Genomic DNA, 19,857 nt, shown 5'->3' on the forward strand with positions numbered 1-19,857 from the left:
ATCTATCTCAGTATATATATTATCTATGCTTTTGACTATTATGTCAATTTAGTTAATTAAATTATCATTCTTACCCGTTGCATCTTTACAAGCTGCTCTCAACTCGTTAATAGCGTTCAACAGTTCCTTCTTCTTGTGGCCCAGTTGGTCTTTAACTTCCTGTTGCTGGGGATCCTGCAGCAAGGAGGTCCACGTGTCTTCTACTTTGTCGGCCAGGGTAGAGACTTCGTCGGCTGATTTCAGTAGTGTTGCTTGACAGGTCGGATCGTCTATAGATGAAGCAGTAAGCTATAATAGAAAAATAGTAAATTACTTGATTATTATAAGTTAGGTTCATTATTGCTAATATTATAAAGATGACTTTGTTTTTTGTACGTATTGAAATAACTTGAAAACTATCAGGTCGTTTTTAAGAATTCCTAAACTACAAAAAAGCTACGTTTTCACTGAGTAACATAGGCTATATTTTTACTTTTATTAATTTTCAAAGCAAGACTAAACAGTTGTGCGATAGTTTAGTCGAAGGTGCGAATATTGCATAATAATGGTGTGTCAGTGACCTGTGCGACAGTGAGCAGCAGCTGCGCGGCGTCCACCACCCGCGCCCCGCGCGCGTCCAGCAGCGCCCCGCCCCGCCCCGCAGCGCCCGCAGCGCCCGCAGCCACCTGGCACACCTGCGACAGCAGCACTGCCGCCTTGTCGCACACCGCCTTCGATAGCTCCACTATCTAAAATATACAATGTATTAATGTTAATCATAGTAATACTAACTTTCGCCCTCGACTCTGTCCGCGTGGAATTCAAAAAAATCAAAAGTAAGTGCCTTATGTGTTCTACCAGACTATCCTCTTCTACATCGATCTTCGTTGCTATAAACTCTACCAAACATCCACCCATCTAAACTTTCACCCATTGTACAAACATTCTTATGTATAATCTTATTTTTTACTAATATTATAAATGCGTAATATTAGTAAAAAATAAGATTATACATAAGAATGTTTGTACAATGGGTGGATGTTTGTTAGAACATATCTACTTCTAGACTTCTAAAAAATACTCTATTCTAGAAATTTGCAAAATCCGTAGAACAGTCTGGAAGAATACATAGACTACTTATTTTTGATTTTTTCCGAGCATATAGTCACGAGTTGAGCCTAGTAATATATATTATGTCTTACCAGATTTTCTCTCTTTATGTTAGCTCTAGGATTGTAAACGTAACAGAGTTTGCTGGACGCGTCAACCAGCTTGGTTATTGGTTCGTAGGCATTCTGAAAAATGTTTAACATTGAAATAAAGAAAAATGCATGTTATTTTTTTATTTTACGCGGGCGAAGTCGCAAGCAACAGCTAGTCTTCAATAACTCACTTTAGCTTGTCCCAGCTCTGATTCAAGATAAACATCTCTAGTTGCTTCACAAAGAGTCTTCAATGAGTCCAACATATCATTCCTGGCAGCTCCATCTAGTGGTAAGGTCTTTGAATCTGAAACACATACATAATTCTTTTAGTTCCACTTTTCTATAAAATTTTGCACTTTTCCAGTTAGTGCGATTTTCAAATAAAGCGCACCTTCTGAATTGTAAATGACATTGTATTTAAATTGTTAGTTATTTCTTATCCAACATTAGATTCTTTTTTATAATTACCTTGAATAATCTGTGGCAGGCATTCATTTATAATTTTCACAGCTTCATCCGCTTTTTTGTAATCTGAATTTGAAGGATCTGTAAAAAAAAGCATCCTGATATTATTTATTTTTATTTTTAAATCTATGTCAATCAAGACTTTAGTAAATTATCAAGTCATCATTTTGTAGGTACTTCCATACATCACTCTCTTCATATATTCACACAATCCATCCATACTTCTTTCCTTTATGTGGCATTTCTCAATCTCATTATATTCTAGTACTTGTATATTTTACTAGATAAGCCAGTAATGTACCAGTGGAATGTATCAATGAGGCGATAGCTGCGTTCAGGTGAGCCAGTCGCTGCGCCAGTCGGCGCTGGTGGTCAGGACTTGAAGACACTGGAGCTGGTGCTGAAGGCTGCAAGCAGAAAATATTTTAGAAGAGAAACATTAAAAAACGAAAGGTTAAAACTATGGAGATTAAGATGAATTCCTCTATTCATTACTCCCAAATTTATTTCAGAATATGCTGGAGGCTGGTTGAAATTAGAAACATGAAATTAAAAAAAATCTAATGTTTTTTTTTCTAATGAAAATGCGATTTATAAATGTTGTGATAGATTGATCTGGATAAAACTTGGTAAAAAAATAGATTGCTTTGAAAAACAAATAAAATTGACATAATCTATTTTATTTCAAGGAACAAGGTAACACTAATAAAGTGCATAGTTTTTTGTAAAAATTACTACCTTCTCCAATTCATTCTTAGCTTCAAGTATTTGTTTTTTGGCATCTGATAATGTGGATATGAATTTCAATCTCTGCTCTTCTGACTGTAAAGGTCCTGTTAAAGAAAAACTAATTATTCATGTAAGATTTCTAGATCTATAGAAAAAGATATATATATTCCAAATAGAAGATAACTCATCTATACTAATAATATAAATAGAAAAGAATTGTATTTTCGTATGTATTGAAAGTAAAAATCTACTAAGCCGCTTTCAATAATTCTTTCAACATTAAAACGCCATGTAATCACACAAAATTGCGAGCAATAACTAGTTTATATTTCACAAAACTTACCATCAACATCTTCATAAACAGCATTCGATCTTAAAGTTTGTGATGTTAACCATTTCTCGGTCAATTCGTCGGAATCTCGCGCCGCCGCCTGGGCAGCCGTCACTGGAATCAAAAATGTACTTCAATACTTAAATCATTCTCATTTAATTAGTCCCTACAGCCTGAGATCTTAATACATTAGAGCGCGCAAACCTCTGACTAAACTATCGCACAACTGTTTAGTCTCGCTTTAATTCCTATGAGCTTATATGGAGTTGCGCACATTACTCGATTTATGTGCAACTAAACAGTTGAATTGGCTGCGAAACAATCGACAATCGCACAACGGTTGTGCGATAGTTTAGTCAAAAGTGTGCACACGCTCTTAAAACCTTTTTGGTATTGGGATATACTTTGTGTGAATGAAATAGTAATAATCTGTTAGAAATTTGAAAATTTAATAAATACTTGTCGCAGGAAGCTATAAATTGACTGTTGCTTTATGTGTAACAAATGTTATTGTCTTAGGTTTTAATATTGTTTAAGATAATTTAATTAATTTAATTCCTTTTTTTTCTCGAAAGTAGAAACTCGATGTCATTTGTATTTAGTTCTTTTTAAAATTAAAAGTACGTCAACTTGCATACGACCAATAAGAGCAGAGCAAGCGGCTCGAGTGGCCTTTATTAGCTCGAGCGGGGTCGAGGCGCAGTTCAGTGCTTAGAGGGCGACGTTTGTAGTGACATGTTGTGGTGCGTGTTGGCACAGTGGCGAGTCGATTGAGGAGAGTAGTGTAGTAGAAGTACGAACAGGTGCCACGAACCCGCTGCTCGGTCTTGCTTGTTGATTTGCTATGTGATAAGTGTAGATTCCGAATTATATTGTGTTAATCCGTGTCTCTAGTGTTTTAATGCTCGCACTTCACCCAAATAACGCCCACGAAACCAAGACCCGGTAGCAAAGATGTCGGGGAGAAAGACCCAACTCCGACATACTAATAAAGCAAACATAACTGTTGAATTCAACTGCCCTGGTATAAAGTATATTATTCTATCTCTGTTTCGTTAAAGGGAATGAAAGAGATGCAGATAAGTTATAGTAACGTGTACTGACCAACATATTGTCCATAAGTATCTCGCAAATCATCTAAAGCAGTTTCCAACTTATTTTTCTTGGCCTCTAATTGTTCGACGACGTCCTTGTATTCAGGGTCTTGTTTCATTGGACTGTAAGCGTCGGCTAGTTCACAAGACGCAGCACTAACTCCCGCGATGGCTACTAGAGCATTGTCTGTGGTCTTTCTACCTTTAGGAGCTTGCACTTCTTCCTGTTGGAATAGAAAATGTTTACAATAAAGCAGTACAGAGATTCAAAAATATATAGAGGAGACATAGACTACATTTTTTTTCAACAACGCCATCTATTGAATAGATCCTCAAAACTATTAATTATATTTAAATTGGTTGCCAATAGATGTCATTAAATAATATGTTTTAATGTTACTTTTTTTTAGTTTATTCTATACCAAAACATGAAAATTACTATAATTTTACATGTAAATACGAGGCACAAGGTGGTACTAAACTTGACAACTAGCAATGTACCGGTGAAAAAAAATTGTGCCTCGTCTATTCTTTTTAAATGTCTTTAAGTACAAATGAGAATATTACGATATCATTATATTTCCTGAGATGTTAATACACTTTATTTAATTACAAAAAACAAGTTTTTCTACAAAATCTATTGTAAACAATAGAAAGTGCTCTTTATTTATCCGACTCGAAGGACCAAGTTCTCAAAACTCACAGCTACAACGGAGTACATGTGTTGTACCGCGTCCACCAGCCCCTCCCCGCACCGCACCAGACGCTCCCCCTCTTCCCCCGGCAGGCCGGCCGCCAGGGTGCTGACGTCATCTGTCATGTCCGACGCGATATTGTACATTTCCTTTGACAATCGATTCATCTGAAAATATTTCAACACATAAATGCCACAATTTAATATTCCAAGTAGAAAAAGACATGATTAATTTGTAGGTGACAATAAAATAATGATATAGAAGAGAAGAGAGAGAGAGAGAATGATAGAGAAGTTTTCAAATTTATTTCTATGTTATTTTGTTCATTAAAGTTTCAAAACGTTGTCAACTTAGGAATAAAGTTGTTAAGTTATAATAATAACTAACTGTTGCTCGCGACTTTGCCCGGTTGAAATCATACATTTAATATTATAAATGCGAAAGTTTGGATAGAACTTACTTTAACTAAATCTGCATTTGGTGCAGTTCTTTTTGCTTCTACATCCCTTCTCTTGCGTACTTGTATATCTTCTGGCAGTCCTATATCTTCATCTGAAACGTTAAATAAAGTATCAAATCAAAATAACAAGAAATAGAAAGAAATATTTCTTTATTACGTTAGAAAAAGACCGCAGGTAAATAGGATATGCGTAAGAAGGGAGTGAATTCTATACTAACCTTTAAAATCTTTACAAATAGATCGTAAATTATCTAATGCCAATTTTAATTCATTATTCTCCTTTTCAAGACTATCCACAGCAGTCTTGTGTTGTGGTTGACGCTTCGCCGGTGACCAGGCTGCCTTTAATTCCTCGGACAGTGAAGAAACATCGTCTATTGCAGATAATAAGGAATTCTTGCAAATAGGATTGCTTAATGACGGCTCCAATATCTGTAAAACAAAGTTTATTAAATCATAGTAAAAGCAAGCGCACACCTTTGACTCAAATATCGCACAACAATTGTGCGATAGTTTAGTCAAATGAACACTAACACTAAATATAAAAATATGCTTTGGATTACATTTTTTTGTTAGAATGTCGATATAATTTACCTGTGCAGTTGTCAGCAAAGATTTAGAAGCATTGACCAGTTTTACTCCACAATCATCGAGGTGAGTTCCATCTTCTCCTTCCAAGTTCTTCCCCAACTCGTGAACATCTGTCAGCAACTTCGAAGCTTTATTACAAGTTTCGGTTGTTAACTTCGTTATCTGGAAATACACAAATTCTAGAAGTTTTATCTGAAATCTGTATTTCATACCTAATACTGATCCTAGAGTAAAAAGCCGAGTATTCTTACTAATATTATAAATGCGAAAGTTTAGATGTTTGTTAGAGTTTGTAGCCTAAACTGCTGAACGGATCTAGATTACATTTGGTACAGATGTAGGGTATAGTCTGGAAGAACACATAGGCTACTCACTTTCAGAGTCGCTAGTATGCTAGTATAAAGCAAATTTCATTTGCTATTACAAGAATAACATCGATTAAAGAACAAAATAAAATAAAAATGTTAATTAACAATACCACAGATAAAAAAAATTATTTACAGAATATTGAATTAACTATTTGAGATTATAAAAATTGTTTTACTTACGTTGTTGTTCCTTGAAGGTGATTTAGGTTTGAAAACGTAGGTCAGCTTTCCTGATGCTTCAGCGAAATCGAGAGCTGTATCATTAATAGCCTGGAAATATATATATTAGATTAACTCTGAATCAGTTTTATTCAAAATTTAAATTAACATAAATTACATCTACACTATCAACAATACACAAAATCTAAGATATAACTTCTGGTGCAAAAATCAACTTTTAATATCTGGTAAAACTTGTGCAAAAACGTGATCAAATTATAGTCATTAGAGACTCCAAGGCATTAAATCCTAAAACTGGTTAGATAACCTCTAAATAGTTAAATGTTTTAGAATAGTATTGTACTAAACGTATTTAGTATTCTCGTGCAATCGTAGGTGCGTACCGACCAATATAACAATGTTACAAGGTGTATCATTCGCATCGAGCGTCGCTCTTTTCGCTGTAACACTACATACTGACTTTATAAATGTTCGACATGTAATGTTACAATACACAGAAAACAGTTACATCTTTAATGATATCCTAGAAGATATAATTTTCTTTAGAATCATCAATGACTTGAATAATCACAAGTATTGTTATTATTAAAAGTATTGCAAATTAGCTGTTCCCGTGTGACTATGTCCATGAATTTTACGCTTGACAAATTTGTTCCAAATTATTCAACCTCTAAATTAAATAGTCTGTAGCGTGCCGTAAGCGTTACTTTTTATAATAAAGCCTCCCAATTATTTTTTCAAAAATATGTTGGGATTGCTGATATCCTGCATAACAAAAAAGTATGTTTATATTGTAAATCGATACTGTGCCGAAGTAACGGCGCAACACTAGATTATTGGCATACACGTCCCATCCCTATATCTGTCAAAGTCAATCAGGTTAGCGCGTCATTCTGGCGGGAATCGATAGACTGATTATGAAAGTATATTTACGTTTTTACAATAATGTCTGAAAGTGTATATTAGTATATGTTTGTACCTGCGTATCTCCTTGTTCAGTGTATTTGCAGATATCTCTTGTCGCATTGAACAGTTTCTGCAGTTCGCGCAACATCGCGCGCTGAGAGACATCGTCGTTCACATTGCTTAGTGAATGTGTTTCTGAGACGATAAACAGAAAATCATCATCATCATCATCACCACCTCATTATACGTCCCCACTGAGGGGCTCGGAGCCTACCCTAAGTTAGGGTGACTAGGACATAGTCAACCACGCTGCACAGCGGGTTGACTTTACACATCTTTGAATTTTTTAGCCGATATATGCAAGCATCAGGATGTTTTCCTTGACCGTAAGAACGTCGTAAATTTTGTACATATGAAAATCCGATAAATCTAAAATCACATTGGTACGGCGGGATTCGAACCCAAGACCTGTAGATTACAAGTCAAGTGCTTAAACCACTGCGCCACCGACGCTCTTTGAACAGAAAATCATCTCCATTCTTATGCTACTCTAGTAGGGCACCGGGTTTTCCTCCAAATCTATCATCCGTCATCTCAGTCACTCTCTTCTTGATCATCCTTATAATCCTCTTTCTACGTCTAGAACATTCTCTGTTATTATGTACCACCTAGGTTCGCGATTACTTCCGCGTTAAAAAAAAAAACAAAACCAATTATTCTATTGTTTTCTTCCAGACTATCCTCTACATTTATAACAAACTAGCTTTCGCTCGCGACTCCATCCGTGTGGAAATAAAAAACAAAAGTAAGCCTATGTGTTCTTTTATACTATCCTCTTGATTTATGACAAATTTCATAGAGATTCAGCAGTTTAGGCTACAAACTCGTAACAAACATCCATCTAAACTTTCGCATTTATATTACTAAGAAAAATTTTTTTTTTCTTAAGGTGAAAAATTGACTATATGCTGATAGTTAAAAAATGTAATGTGTTAAAAAAATAAATTAAAAACTGACCGTTAATAACATCTGGCAGCAGTTGGGAAATTTTGGCAATACTTTGTTCTGCTGCATTATAATCTACATTATTGGAATCTGAAAAAAAAACAAAGGATTAAATTGTTTTTTTTATAGTAGAATATGGTAAATGTCAGTTATCGTAGATTGTCAATATCGATGTGAGAGCTATCTTTAAATATATGTTAGTTAAGAAACAAATGCCTTTGTTAGATAAAAGGACGTAGAAAGGGCATATTGGCTGTAATTCGTTATTTTATTAATATACTAGCTGATACACGCAATTTCGCCCGCGTGAAATTGAAAAGTATAGCCTATGTTACTCAGTAACGTAATGATGAAAGAATTTTTGAAATCGACCTAGTAGTTTTTTAATTTCAATACATATGTTGTTGATCTGAATGTTGAGACACCAAAGTTGAGGATGAAAAGTTGCATGTGGCTGAAATGTGTATGTTAAGATGGATGTGAGGTGTGACAAGAATGGATAAAGTTAAGAATGTATATTAGAGGAAGTTTGAAAGTAACAGTGGTGGAGAAATTGAGAAGCAAAAGGTTAGCGTGGTATGGACATGTTATGCGACGGGACGATGGGGACATAAACCAGAAAGTGTTAAGAATGAATGTGGATGGCTTCAAAGGAAGAGGAAGACCGAAGAATGGAAGGATCGTGTGAACGAGGATATGCTTAAGAAAGGAGTGGATTCAGATAGGACGGCTGATAGAGATGCATGGAGCAGCACATACTGTGCCGACCCTCCGTAAGGGATATAGGCAAGTTAATGATGACATACAAAAATACAAATCATTCCTCTTTATAATATGAGTATAGAATTACCATTAGTAGCACGGACAAGTGCTGCTATTGCAGCATTGAGCTGTGCCAGTTGGTCTGCCAGTCTGCTTTGTACAACTGTCTTGTCTTCAGATACAATGTCGTTTATTGGCTGCAAGAAAATTAATTCAAAACTTCCTCCACTTTCTCCCTTTATATGTGGTTTAGATGCAAAAGGTTTCAAATCGATTTCTTTTCACGAGATACTTAACTTACCTTTTCTAACATCTTTTCTGCGTCTAATATTTTATTCTTTGTAGATGTCATCGTCGCGACGAACCTCAATCGTTCTCTTTCCTTCTCTTCTGATTTTGGATCCTGGGATTTATTATTTTCTTCACCTAAAATAATCACTGAACATAGCTATACGCGACGATTATAGTTATTTTTGCGGACCAGAGACCAAATTATCGAACAACTATTTAGTTTCGTGTTTATTGCTATGAGCTTATACGGAGCGCACACTACTCGATTTTTAGTTGTACAACTAAACAGTTGTGCTGTGAAACCGACATTCACACAACTGTTGTGCGATACAAAGTCGTGCGCCCGCTCTAAAATTCATGAAATTGAATATAGAGGTCTACAAAGATTGGACAAATTTAGAAATGCCATCAGATAATATAAGAAAAAGGGTAGTCAATTATCGGTTTAGTAATAGACATACCAAATTTCTGGCAAACAGCTCTTAAATTGTTAAGTGCGGTTTCCAGATCTGCTTGTCCTTTATGTAGATTTTGTCGTAATTGTTGATGCGCTGGGCCGCGGACCAGCGGCGCCCAAGTCTCGGCCAGTCGCTGGCTTGCTGACGACACGTCGTCGGCCACGCCCAGCAATGTTGACTGACACCGAGCGTCGGCGAAAGATGACGCTGTTATCTATTTGTACAAGAAAATGTTAAATAGGGAATACGCATGTATTTTCTTATTTTATAAACGTTTTTGTTTGGTATAAGATAATAAGAAAAACAAAATGAAAAAAGACACCAAAATTGAGCTAAAAAAAATCACAATAATTTTGATGCGACTAAAACGCAGACGGAGTGTTGTGACGTCATCAAACAAAAAATTAATTGATTGGTTATCAGAGTTATCAAAAGTAAAAATTGATTATAATCACTCATAGCTTGCTTCGAACAACAGTGTTGCGTTTTAGAACTTGGCAAGGGAGTTTTAAAAAAAAAACAATTTTTATAGTAATAAAGTACACAGAAAAAACTGTTTAATTTGGCGTCATATGCATATTACCTATTCAATCTTACACTTTCATCACCAGGTTACCTGTGCGGTGGTGAGCAGCGCCTGCACGACGTCCACCAGCCGGGCTCCCTGCGCGTCCAGCAGCTGCCCCTCCTCCACCTCGTCCACCGCCTGGTTTACGTGCGTCAGCAGCTCAGATGCTTGCTCACAAGTCTTCTTTGCTAAATCTATCATCTAAAAAGATAAGATATTTAGGAAACATATAGACGAGGCAGTGGACATTTTTCCATCCGTACTTTCTCTGAAAGGTATTATATATCAGGTTTAGTGCCATCTCGTGTCGTTTTAATAAAACATTTGGCGAAATTATATTAAGCGCCATCTTTTACTATAAAAACTAAACAGCGTAAAAAAACAAACATTAGATTTTGTGAAAAATGTTTCAAGTGAAATAGGAACTTTGCCTACTCTATATCTTTTTTGAATCTCTTTGGTACTTTTTAAATCCAAAACTGTAATTCGTTAAATTTATAGTTCCATATTTTTGTTATTGTTATTTATTTTTCTTACCATATTCTCTTTCCTGGGATCAGTTCGAGGTATAAAAGCGTAGCACAACTTTGAGGAATGTCGGGCGAAGTTTGACGACGCACCATTCGTCTCCTGAAATTAGATTTTTTAGTTAATGTATCTTTTTAGATAAAAAGCTGTGATAAATATATGTCGTCCTTATTAGATCAGTTTAATAATGTAATCCATACAAAGAGGAAATATTTCTGTCTTCGTATTTTTGTCTATATTGAAGTAACTCAAAAACTACTTGGCCGGTTACATTTTTAAATTTCACGCGGACGAAGTCGTGAGCAACAGGTTTTGTTTAATTTTAGGAAGACAGAAATTGTTTTAAAAATTACATCTAAAATATCTTACAAAAGATGGCGCCTTAACTAATACAGTGCAATACGTAAAAAGTCACACGGAATAATAAACTTTCTATAGATAATTATTAATTAAAAACGCACCTGCATCGTATTATCCTCAGTGGTCGCACAAACGTCTTTGATAGCATCAAGCAGTGCCCGAGTCTCGTTCACTTGCGCTCGTCCTGTCTTTTCGTCTTTCGTCCCACTAATTGTTTTCATATCTAGATAAAACGAAAAAGTTAAACATATAGAACCTAGATATAAAAAGAGATCTACAAAGCTTTAAATAAAGGAAGATGTTAACGCTTGTTGTAGCTTCGATAATTTGGTTTTCCTACCTCGTACTAAATCTGGTATTAAATCTGACACCAAGGCAACTGCCTCTTCTGCTGTTGCGTAATCTGGATTCTCCTTGTCTGAGAAAAAAAAGAACTTACAAAATACAGTTACATAGTATACAGTGATTAGTAAAGTAAAGGGGAAAATTTACAAGGATCTGAATGTTGGGCAGTAAAAAGGACAGATGAAAGGAGACTACATGTGGTAGATGCGAATGTTAAGATGGATGTGTGGTATATTAGAGGAAGTTTGAGAGTAGCCCCAGTGGTAGAGAAGGTAAGGAGTAAAAGGTTAGCATGGGGGCACGTTATGAGGAGGGAATCGTATGTTACAAGGAGAACGTTAGTTATGAGTGTGGTACACCGGTAGAGGTAGACATAGAAAGAGATGGATGAATTGCGTGAAAGGTGACATGATCAAAAAGGGAGTGATGACAGATGATGTATGATAGAGTTATTTGGAGGACAAAAACCTGTCGCGCCCTACGGGAGTAGGATAAGGAGGAAAATGATGATAGTATATTAGCTAACTTAGAGCTTAAAAGTTTAAGTATGGAAACTTACCAGCAATAGCTCTTATGAGACTGGCGATGTAGGAGTTTAACAAAGCCAGTCGTTGTCCTAACAGACGTTCCAGCTCCTTATTGTCTCCAGAACTAACTGGACAAGGCTGAATGAAATAATAAAATAAATACAATTCTTATTTATAATATTGTTTTTTACTTATCTTTGACATTGACCTCAAAGGTTAAGAAAAACATTTAATTAATTATTTCATTTACCCAAGGAAAGAGATTACAAAAAAGTATAGAGTAGACATAGTAGGCACTTTACTTGAGACATTTTTAGCACCCACTAACGCTATCTGTTGATAGATCCTCAAAACTACATGTCAATATAATTAATTGTGTTTAAATTATTCGCCAATAGATGTCATTACTTTCAAGGACAAGAGGTGGCACTAAACTGATGTATATCTTTCAGAGAAACTACCGGTGACAAAATGTTCAGTGTAGTCTATAGATTTTTTAAATGTCTGATCCTGAGTAAATTCTAAGTTTAAATAAAATTATCCTTTCTGTAACGAATACTAGAAATCCCGGCAGAATTAATTATTGTCTTATTACATGTACCTTGTCTAATTCCTTTTGTGTTTCGGATATTTTACTTATAGTATCTTTGACACTGGCAATGAACTTGAGACGATCTCTCTGTTTTACTTCATCATTATCTTGACTGCTTTCTTCTGTAAAAATATTTTCTCTAGTACTAAATTCTTTATTTAGGTTTTTATAAGAAAATCTTTTGAGTTATTATACCTGAAAGATCAGTATAAGCTTGTTTCAATCTATCCAAGGCTTTCATTAAATCTAAGCAGAGAGTTTGCAATGTCTCATCATAGATGGCGCAGCCCGGCTGCTCTACGAGCGGCTTCCAGGCGAGGGCAAGGCGCTGCGCGGCCGCCGCCAGCGCCGCCGCGCCCGCAGACATCGCGCTCTGGCAATGCGGCTCCGTTATAGATGGCGCTGTCAGCTGGAATCACACGAAATACTATAGATGGCGCTATTTTCAATTAACGAATTTTGAACTTAAGTAAAATCAAAATCTTACGTATTTTTCTTCACGTATCTGGACACTATCGTATTAAAGGATAATAAAGTGTTGGTAGTGCACACTTACGTTTATATTTCTTACTAGGTGTTTCTCGCGACTTCATCCGCGTGAAATTAAAAAAGTAAGTTATTTACGGATAAATTATCTTGCTAATGGTGAAAGAATTTTAAAAACGGTCCAATAGTTTTTGAGTTATTTCAATACATATAAAAATGTAAATCTTTCCTCTTTATAAGATTAAGACTACAGTTCTCAGAGGTGTTCAAGCTCTAAAGGTTTGTTATAAAAAATCCATATTTCGGTATATACCTGTGCACAGGCGAGCAGTATGTCGGAGCGGTCCCCGCAGCGCGCGGCGCTAGCCAGCAGTGCGGGCGCGCGCGGGCCCCCCGCCAGCCGCGCCAGCTCCCCCGCACGCTGCACCAGCAGCGCGCTCTTAGCGCCCACGTCACGGCTCAGATCCATCACCTGGAACAGGTCTCATCATCTACCTTATCCTACTCCCATAGAGCACACCGGCTCTTCATCCTCCAAATCTATCTACCGTCATCTCAGTCACTCCCTTCTTGATCATACTTTCTTGTAATCCATCTCTTTCTATGTCTACTTCTACTGGAGTACCACACTCATAACTAAGGTTCTTGTAACATGTGATTCATCCCTCCTCTTAACATACCTACCTTTTACTCCTTACCTTTTTACCACTGGGGCTACTTTCAAACTTCCTCTAATCTCGATCAGTTCTGATAGTAATATTTGGTTCTAGACGACAATTTTTTTTTTATATGAGAAGGGGCAAACGAGCGGCGGGAACACAAAGGTGGTCAACGACGCCCATGGACATCCGCAACACCAGAGGAACTACAGATGCGTTGCCGGCCTTTGAGGAAATTGTAGGCTCGCTTCTTGAAGGACCCTAAGTCGTATTGGTTTGGAAATACCGCCGAGGACAGACCGTTCCACAACGCGGCTGTGCGGGGCAGAAAGTTCCGCGAAAACCGCACAGTTGTGGAATGCCACCCATCGAGATGGTGAGGATGGTACCTGGCGGTCTGTCGTGTCGTCCGATGACGAAATTCGGCGGCAGGAACAACAACGTTCCAAACAACTCCTCGGAACACTCCCCGTGGTAAATATGTATAGACACTTATTAATACCTTAATCCTCTACTGCTTACTGCTTGCCGGATAAACCTTATAATCAGAAGTAGAGTATGTCACGATATAGTAAATTTACCTGATTTTCCTTATCAGGCACGGAGCCCCGACCCAACGTGAAGATTAATTTGTCGGAAGACTTCGCGTACTTAAGGGCCAAATCTTGCATCTTCTATAAATACAAACAGAAAAACTAACAAATTTAAATCTACACCGACGGATTTTTCAAACCATTTGTTGGAAAAATCCGTCGGTAACTGTTATATCCAATTCAAGCAAAAAACTATCGCACAACTGTTTAATCTCGCTTTGATTCTTATGAGTTTAGAGCGAATACTACTCGATTTTTAGTTGTGCAACTAAACAGTTGAATTGGCTACGAAATATACGACAAGCTCACAATGTTGTTTGAAAGTTTGGTAAAAAGTATGTGGCCGCTCTGAATCTACTCGTATTTACACGACGTTCTTACTGTGAAGGAAAACATCGTGATGCACATATCTGCGAAGAAATTCAAAGATATGTGTGAAGTCAACCAACCCGCAGTGGGGCAGCGTGGTTGACTATAGCCTAGTCACCCTTACTCAAGGTAGGCTCCGAGCCCCTCGGAGGGGACGTATAATGAACTGGTGATGATGAAACGAGTGTGGCAATAAATGTGGTATTGAATAAATCCGATAAAATACCTCCTTATCCTCATCTCCAGTCATGGCGCAGATGTTCCTGGTGGCGTCGCAGAGCGCGCGGACCTTGCTCAGCAAGGAGATGCGGGACCTGTCGTCCTTCACGCTGCCCAGACCCTTCACATCTGGTAAAACAATAATTAATCTCTAGAGAAAAAAGCTTATACCAGAAGACAGACTTAGTTTCGGTTTACCCCCCCTCTGATCCTCAGTCTAACCTCTCCACCTTGATTCTGTCTACACCCCCCCTTTATCCTTAGTCTTCCCCCCAACCATTGATCGTCAGTCTACACCCTCTTTGATCCTTAGTCTATACCCCCCTTTATCCTTACTCATCTCGCCACCCATTGATCATCAGTCTACAGCCCCTTGATCGTCGGTCTGCCTCTCTAGACGGCTGGTGGCGCCTATAATGGACATCATGAAAATGACACTTACCTTGAATTAACTCCGGTAATAATTCATCAATCGTTGTCATAGAAGTGATGGCCGCTGTGTAGTCCAGGTTGTCCGGATCTGAATAACAAAATAACATTTTTTTTACAATAAAGTGATTGAAACGGACATAAAAAGGACATTTCCCCTTCCTATGCGTCTCCGCCACCGTTAAATCCACTTTTCCTTCCCATCCTTTCCTCTTAAGAAAAGGATGGAAAGGGAAAGGTACTAAATTTAGGCCTCCAACACCACACATCAAATTGCACGCGGAATTGGTCCCACTTCACGCCTGTCTTCTGAAGATGTTACTCTACCACTGTATATAACGAAGTTATTTGAAGTCAAATGCAGATAATACTCACCAGTCTGTGCGGACATCAAGATAGCCACAGCCGCACTCAGCTTGCCGACCTTCTGGCGAGCTGCCAGCTCCAGCTCGCACACCTCCTCGCCTTCTGGGATTGAACCCTCGAACGTCTGTTTAAGAGTTTTAATCAACACTTGATATATTCTTTCCTGTATACTTACATTAAAAAACAAAAGACATGTATTTATGTATATTGGGAAAATTCAAAAACTACTGGGATTATTCCAAAAATTACTTCTTCATTAAAAAGGCAATTTATCTGTGAGTAATGTAAGATTTTTTTTATTTTAAGCGTACGAAGTCGCAAGCAATAGCTATCTATACTAATGTTATAAAGTGGAAAGATTTGTATTCTTGTGTTTTTATATGTATTGAAATAACTCAAAAACTACTGGGGCGATTTGAAAAAGTCTTTCACCATTAAAAAGTTCATTTTTCAGAGAGGCTAAGACTATATTTATTACTATTTTTATTTATTTCACACAGATAAAGTCACAAGCAACAGCTAGTCTATCAATATAGAGCAGAAACCAATGTTCAATCTCGATCCATGGATCACCAGATAATATCATCACACATAAATCATAATTTAGCGATATTAATTAACATTTTAGATACCTTTGGTTCAAAACTAAAGTTTCCCACTATATGTAAATTCTCGAAAATATCTCAAATCTCTAATATAATTTCAGCAGTTGGTCTTACCATATCCAAAGCATTTTTGGCGCCATCCACAGCTTTGCAGGCGTGTGCGGCGGCGGCGAGGAAAGACGCGCGGCGCAACGTAGCTTCCGTCTTATCGTCTTCAATGAAACTCTTGTGAGAACGCTAGAAAATTTTAAAAATCATTAAATACTTTGTGCGTTACGTAGTTCTTTTAGCTTAAGGTCAATAAAAAACTTTTTTTTTTATTATATACCCTCAATATCCTGCTACGTCGCTTAATGCCAGGATCTAGGGAGCAGTACAACTGTGTGCCGTGCCCCACGATCTTCTCTGCTGCATTCTGCGCCTCGTCCAAACTCTCCAGCGTTCCCTGCAATGTTACATCTTCTTTGATCTTCTAGACCAGAGTATATCAAACTTATTTCTCTTACCGCCCCCTTTGATATTCAATAATTTTTCAGCCCCCTACCCCCATTTTTATACAATTTTAGTGAAATTTAAAATGCTAAATAAAATTATAAATTAAACATCGCCCCCTAACCCACACCAACTCCCCCCATTTTTCTGAGGCCCTATAACGCCCTCTCTAGGTTTCATACGCCCCCAAGGGGGAGAAACACTGTTCTAGACTGTCATAACTATAGCTAGCTAGTCTTAATTATATGTTCTTATCTCTAATTGTAAATGGACAAGCCAGGACTACCATTTCATACCCGAAAATATTAGATCATAAGTGGATAGCAAATTTAATTCCTTAACTATACAATTAGTAAACTTACAAAGTCTTTCTCATGCGACGTATCTATAAAATCTTTGAAACTCGCGCATAGCTCGTCCAGTTCTGATAGAATCTTTCTTCTCACTTCCTCGTTGTCGTTCTCAACGCTCTTGTGCACACCTGGTAATAAACAAAATGTATCTCAAAACTAGCTGTTGTCCGCGCCTTCGTCTACCCAAAATTAACATAAAAATTAGCCTGTTATATGTCCGTCTATGTCAGCTACCCTTCAGTGAAAGTCTCATGAAATTGGTCCAGCCGTTTCGGAGATTACCCGGAACAAACGCGACTTGAGGACAGACAGACAGACAAACAGACAGATTTTTTAAAATGCTATTTTCATTATCAGCAACGCAACCACATCGTCCAGATATCTGGAATTTTTCTTTTGATATTACAGACACTGCAATTTTATTACATGTATAGATATATATTACAAGTCATTTTACAAAAGGGGACAAACAGACATTTTAAAATATATAGGGAACAATATATCACCGGTAACTTCTTTAAAAGGTACTTTGTTAGTTGTCAAGTTTAGTACCACCTCAAGTCCTTGTATTGATAAGTTATAAAAACATATTACAAAATTATAATAAGCTCCCTCTTTTGTTACAAAATGAAGTATAACATTTAAATATGATTTAGTGACATCTGTTGACAATTCCTTTAAATATATTGACAATAGGTTTTGAAAACCTGTCAATAGATAGCGTTAGTAGATCATGTGAAAAATGCTTCCTCTACACATATTTTAAAACTCTTTGTGGCTTCACAAAACAAGAAACTGTTGCTTTTTGGACTCTGTTTTCTGGACTCTAACAATAAATGCTGTTTACCTTCAATTATGTTATTCATATCTTCTTCAATAATTGTAGATAATGCTTGCACTTTCTTCACTTTATCCACCTGCTTGAAATGAGGATCTAAAATTCAAAACATAGGGTAAAAAAACAAACAAATACAAAACTAACAGACTAACTGCACTCAGAGACGTTCTCATAACTCATCATTCATGTACATGTATGCTACTTTCTATACTATACTAAGGATCTGTCCCACCACTGGCTGATAGAGGCTCAGATAGCTTAAAAATGACATCACTGTCAGATGAGTCTGTCTGAAGAGAACAGAACCCGATATTTCCATAGCACATTTTACACGTTCCGTTGTTATCAGACAATTTACAAGAATTTAGTAGGACTAACTATAAGTGTCTCCGATAGTAACCAATTAAATGATTTTATATCCGACAATAAGAAAATTCTAAGACATGTTTAGAGTCGATCCTACCAAATTCTTGTAACTTGTCTGATAACAATCTAACGTGTAAAATATGTGATGAAAATATCAGATTTTACCTTATCTGACAGTGACGTCATTTTAGCTATCTGAGCCTCTATCAGCCAGTTTAGGGAGGGGCCCTTAGACTTTCATATTGGGTATTTTAATTGATAACTTCGTATTAAATTTGTACAAAATAATAAAACAAGATTGTCACTTACCTGTTAGAAATGCTACCATCTCTACAGAATAAGTGTTAATGCGGTTAAGTTTCTTTAGATATTCCATAGAATTATTTCCAAAGACTCCCGTCTGTCCAGACTGTAACAATAATTTTAATATAAAAAAATAATATTTTAATTTTAACATGATAAAACTAATAAAAAGTTCAAGTGATCCTATTGAAGTATAAAATCATAGTGCAGTAGAACCTCGATAACTTAAAAACCTCTATAACTTCAAAAAAATCTATGTTCCCTTCCTATCAGAGCACAAAACCTCTATAACATAGACCCTTTGCAACTTAAAACCTCTATAACTTAAAATATTTTGGGTTTCCCTTGGACTTTAACTTGTCGAGGTTCTACTGTTTACATTACACATAAAGAAATGTGTTTACGCTATATATAACGCACACTGCTTTGTGACGTAGGATGTCAGCAATCACAGTACATTTTTAAATGATTCTTTCTTTAATAAAAAGCCATACACCTACGACATGCTTTAGGCTATATATTATCACGCTATTAAATTTAGGGAGTAAATAATTTGGAAACAACCGTCATGCGGGGAAGGGCCGAAAACTACAAGTTGACAATAAAGAAGCCTTTGAAATTTCTTTGTTGTTATTTGTACATTCAAAGGGCATTTGTAATTGAAAATTTGACAAATAAAATAATGTTTATAATAATTTGATGTGGATGAAGTCGCGCGGAAACTACTCCTCTGTACTAATGTTATAGAGTGGAAAGATTTGTGTTTTTGTATATAATGAAATAACTCAAAAACTATTGGGCCGATTTTAAAATTTTTTTCACCGTTAGATAGGTAATTCTGTGAGTAATATGAGAAGAAGGTACTTACAACACCTTTTTGTTGTGTAGCAACCTTATTAGTTGAAATTATTTGTTGCACCGTCATAACTTGCGTGCCTTGTTGTGCTTCCGTTCCTACAAATATTGTCAAATTACAACAAAACCTGAATTTAAAAGATTTTATATGTAACCGAATAAACACCTTACTTACCTTGTGCATAAGGTATAAGTTTGCTCGGTCCTACATAAGATTGCTCGACCACTTTCATTGGAACTACATTTTGGATTATATGACCCCTGCAAAAATATTTGTAAAAAAGGTCTGAAACTAAACACATATAAGAAATATATAGACTAGGCTAGATAAGGAAAGTTGAGGAGTATTTAAATTTTTATAGCAATTATTTTTTTATTAACAGTTTCTTCAGTTAGGGGGGTAAGGGGAACGGAACTAACATCTTATCCGTCCAATTGTCAACCTCACCTGCACGCGCCGGATGGCGACGGAGACCAAGTGGTTT

The 19,857-nt window shown here is 36.6% G+C and overlaps 1 protein-coding gene across 2 annotated transcripts in view; it reads right to left on the reverse strand.

The window, feature by feature from the left end:
- The window catches only part of LOC106111390 (talin-1-like), a 50,955-nt gene that overhangs the window by 18,230 nt on the left and 12,868 nt on the right, over nt 1–19,857 (reverse strand). For both annotated transcript variants that reach the window (XM_013293454.1, XM_013293453.1), the window contains exons 11-48: nt 19,548–19,633; nt 19,386–19,471; nt 18,524–18,623; nt 17,858–17,944; nt 17,020–17,138; nt 16,494–16,610; nt 16,280–16,402; nt 15,570–15,684; nt 15,208–15,285; nt 14,773–14,894; nt 14,166–14,258; nt 13,239–13,397; nt 12,635–12,848; nt 12,449–12,561; nt 11,880–11,985; nt 11,316–11,393; nt 11,077–11,198; nt 10,625–10,717; nt 10,136–10,288; nt 9,523–9,733; nt 9,072–9,196; nt 8,859–8,967; nt 8,021–8,098; nt 7,077–7,198; nt 6,098–6,187; nt 5,553–5,711; nt 5,177–5,390; nt 4,959–5,050; nt 4,507–4,665; nt 3,814–4,027; nt 2,722–2,823; nt 2,388–2,482; nt 1,951–2,056; nt 1,653–1,730; nt 1,373–1,488; nt 1,182–1,274; nt 561–728; nt 75–288 (exon numbers count right to left, since the gene is read on the reverse strand). In XM_013293454.1, the coding sequence (XP_013148908.1) occupies nt 75–288; nt 561–728; nt 1,182–1,274; nt 1,373–1,488; nt 1,653–1,730; nt 1,951–2,056; nt 2,388–2,482; nt 2,722–2,823; nt 3,814–4,027; nt 4,507–4,665; nt 4,959–5,050; nt 5,177–5,390; nt 5,553–5,711; nt 6,098–6,187; nt 7,077–7,198; nt 8,021–8,098; nt 8,859–8,967; nt 9,072–9,196; nt 9,523–9,733; nt 10,136–10,288; nt 10,625–10,717; nt 11,077–11,198; nt 11,316–11,393; nt 11,880–11,985; nt 12,449–12,561; nt 12,635–12,848; nt 13,239–13,397; nt 14,166–14,258; nt 14,773–14,894; nt 15,208–15,285; nt 15,570–15,684; nt 16,280–16,402; nt 16,494–16,610; nt 17,020–17,138; nt 17,858–17,944; nt 18,524–18,623; nt 19,386–19,471; nt 19,548–19,633 (4,709 nt within the window). The remainder of the gene's footprint in view (nt 1–74; nt 289–560; nt 729–1,181; nt 1,275–1,372; nt 1,489–1,652; nt 1,731–1,950; nt 2,057–2,387; nt 2,483–2,721; nt 2,824–3,813; nt 4,028–4,506; nt 4,666–4,958; nt 5,051–5,176; nt 5,391–5,552; nt 5,712–6,097; nt 6,188–7,076; nt 7,199–8,020; nt 8,099–8,858; nt 8,968–9,071; nt 9,197–9,522; nt 9,734–10,135; nt 10,289–10,624; nt 10,718–11,076; nt 11,199–11,315; nt 11,394–11,879; nt 11,986–12,448; nt 12,562–12,634; nt 12,849–13,238; nt 13,398–14,165; nt 14,259–14,772; nt 14,895–15,207; nt 15,286–15,569; nt 15,685–16,279; nt 16,403–16,493; nt 16,611–17,019; nt 17,139–17,857; nt 17,945–18,523; nt 18,624–19,385; nt 19,472–19,547; nt 19,634–19,857) is intronic.

The sequence above is a fragment of the Papilio polytes genome, unplaced genomic scaffold (genome assembly GCF_000836215.1).
Source record: "Papilio polytes unplaced genomic scaffold, Ppol_1.0 DF824169.1, whole genome shotgun sequence".
Lineage (NCBI taxonomy): Eukaryota > Metazoa > Arthropoda > Insecta > Lepidoptera > Papilionidae > Papilio > Papilio polytes.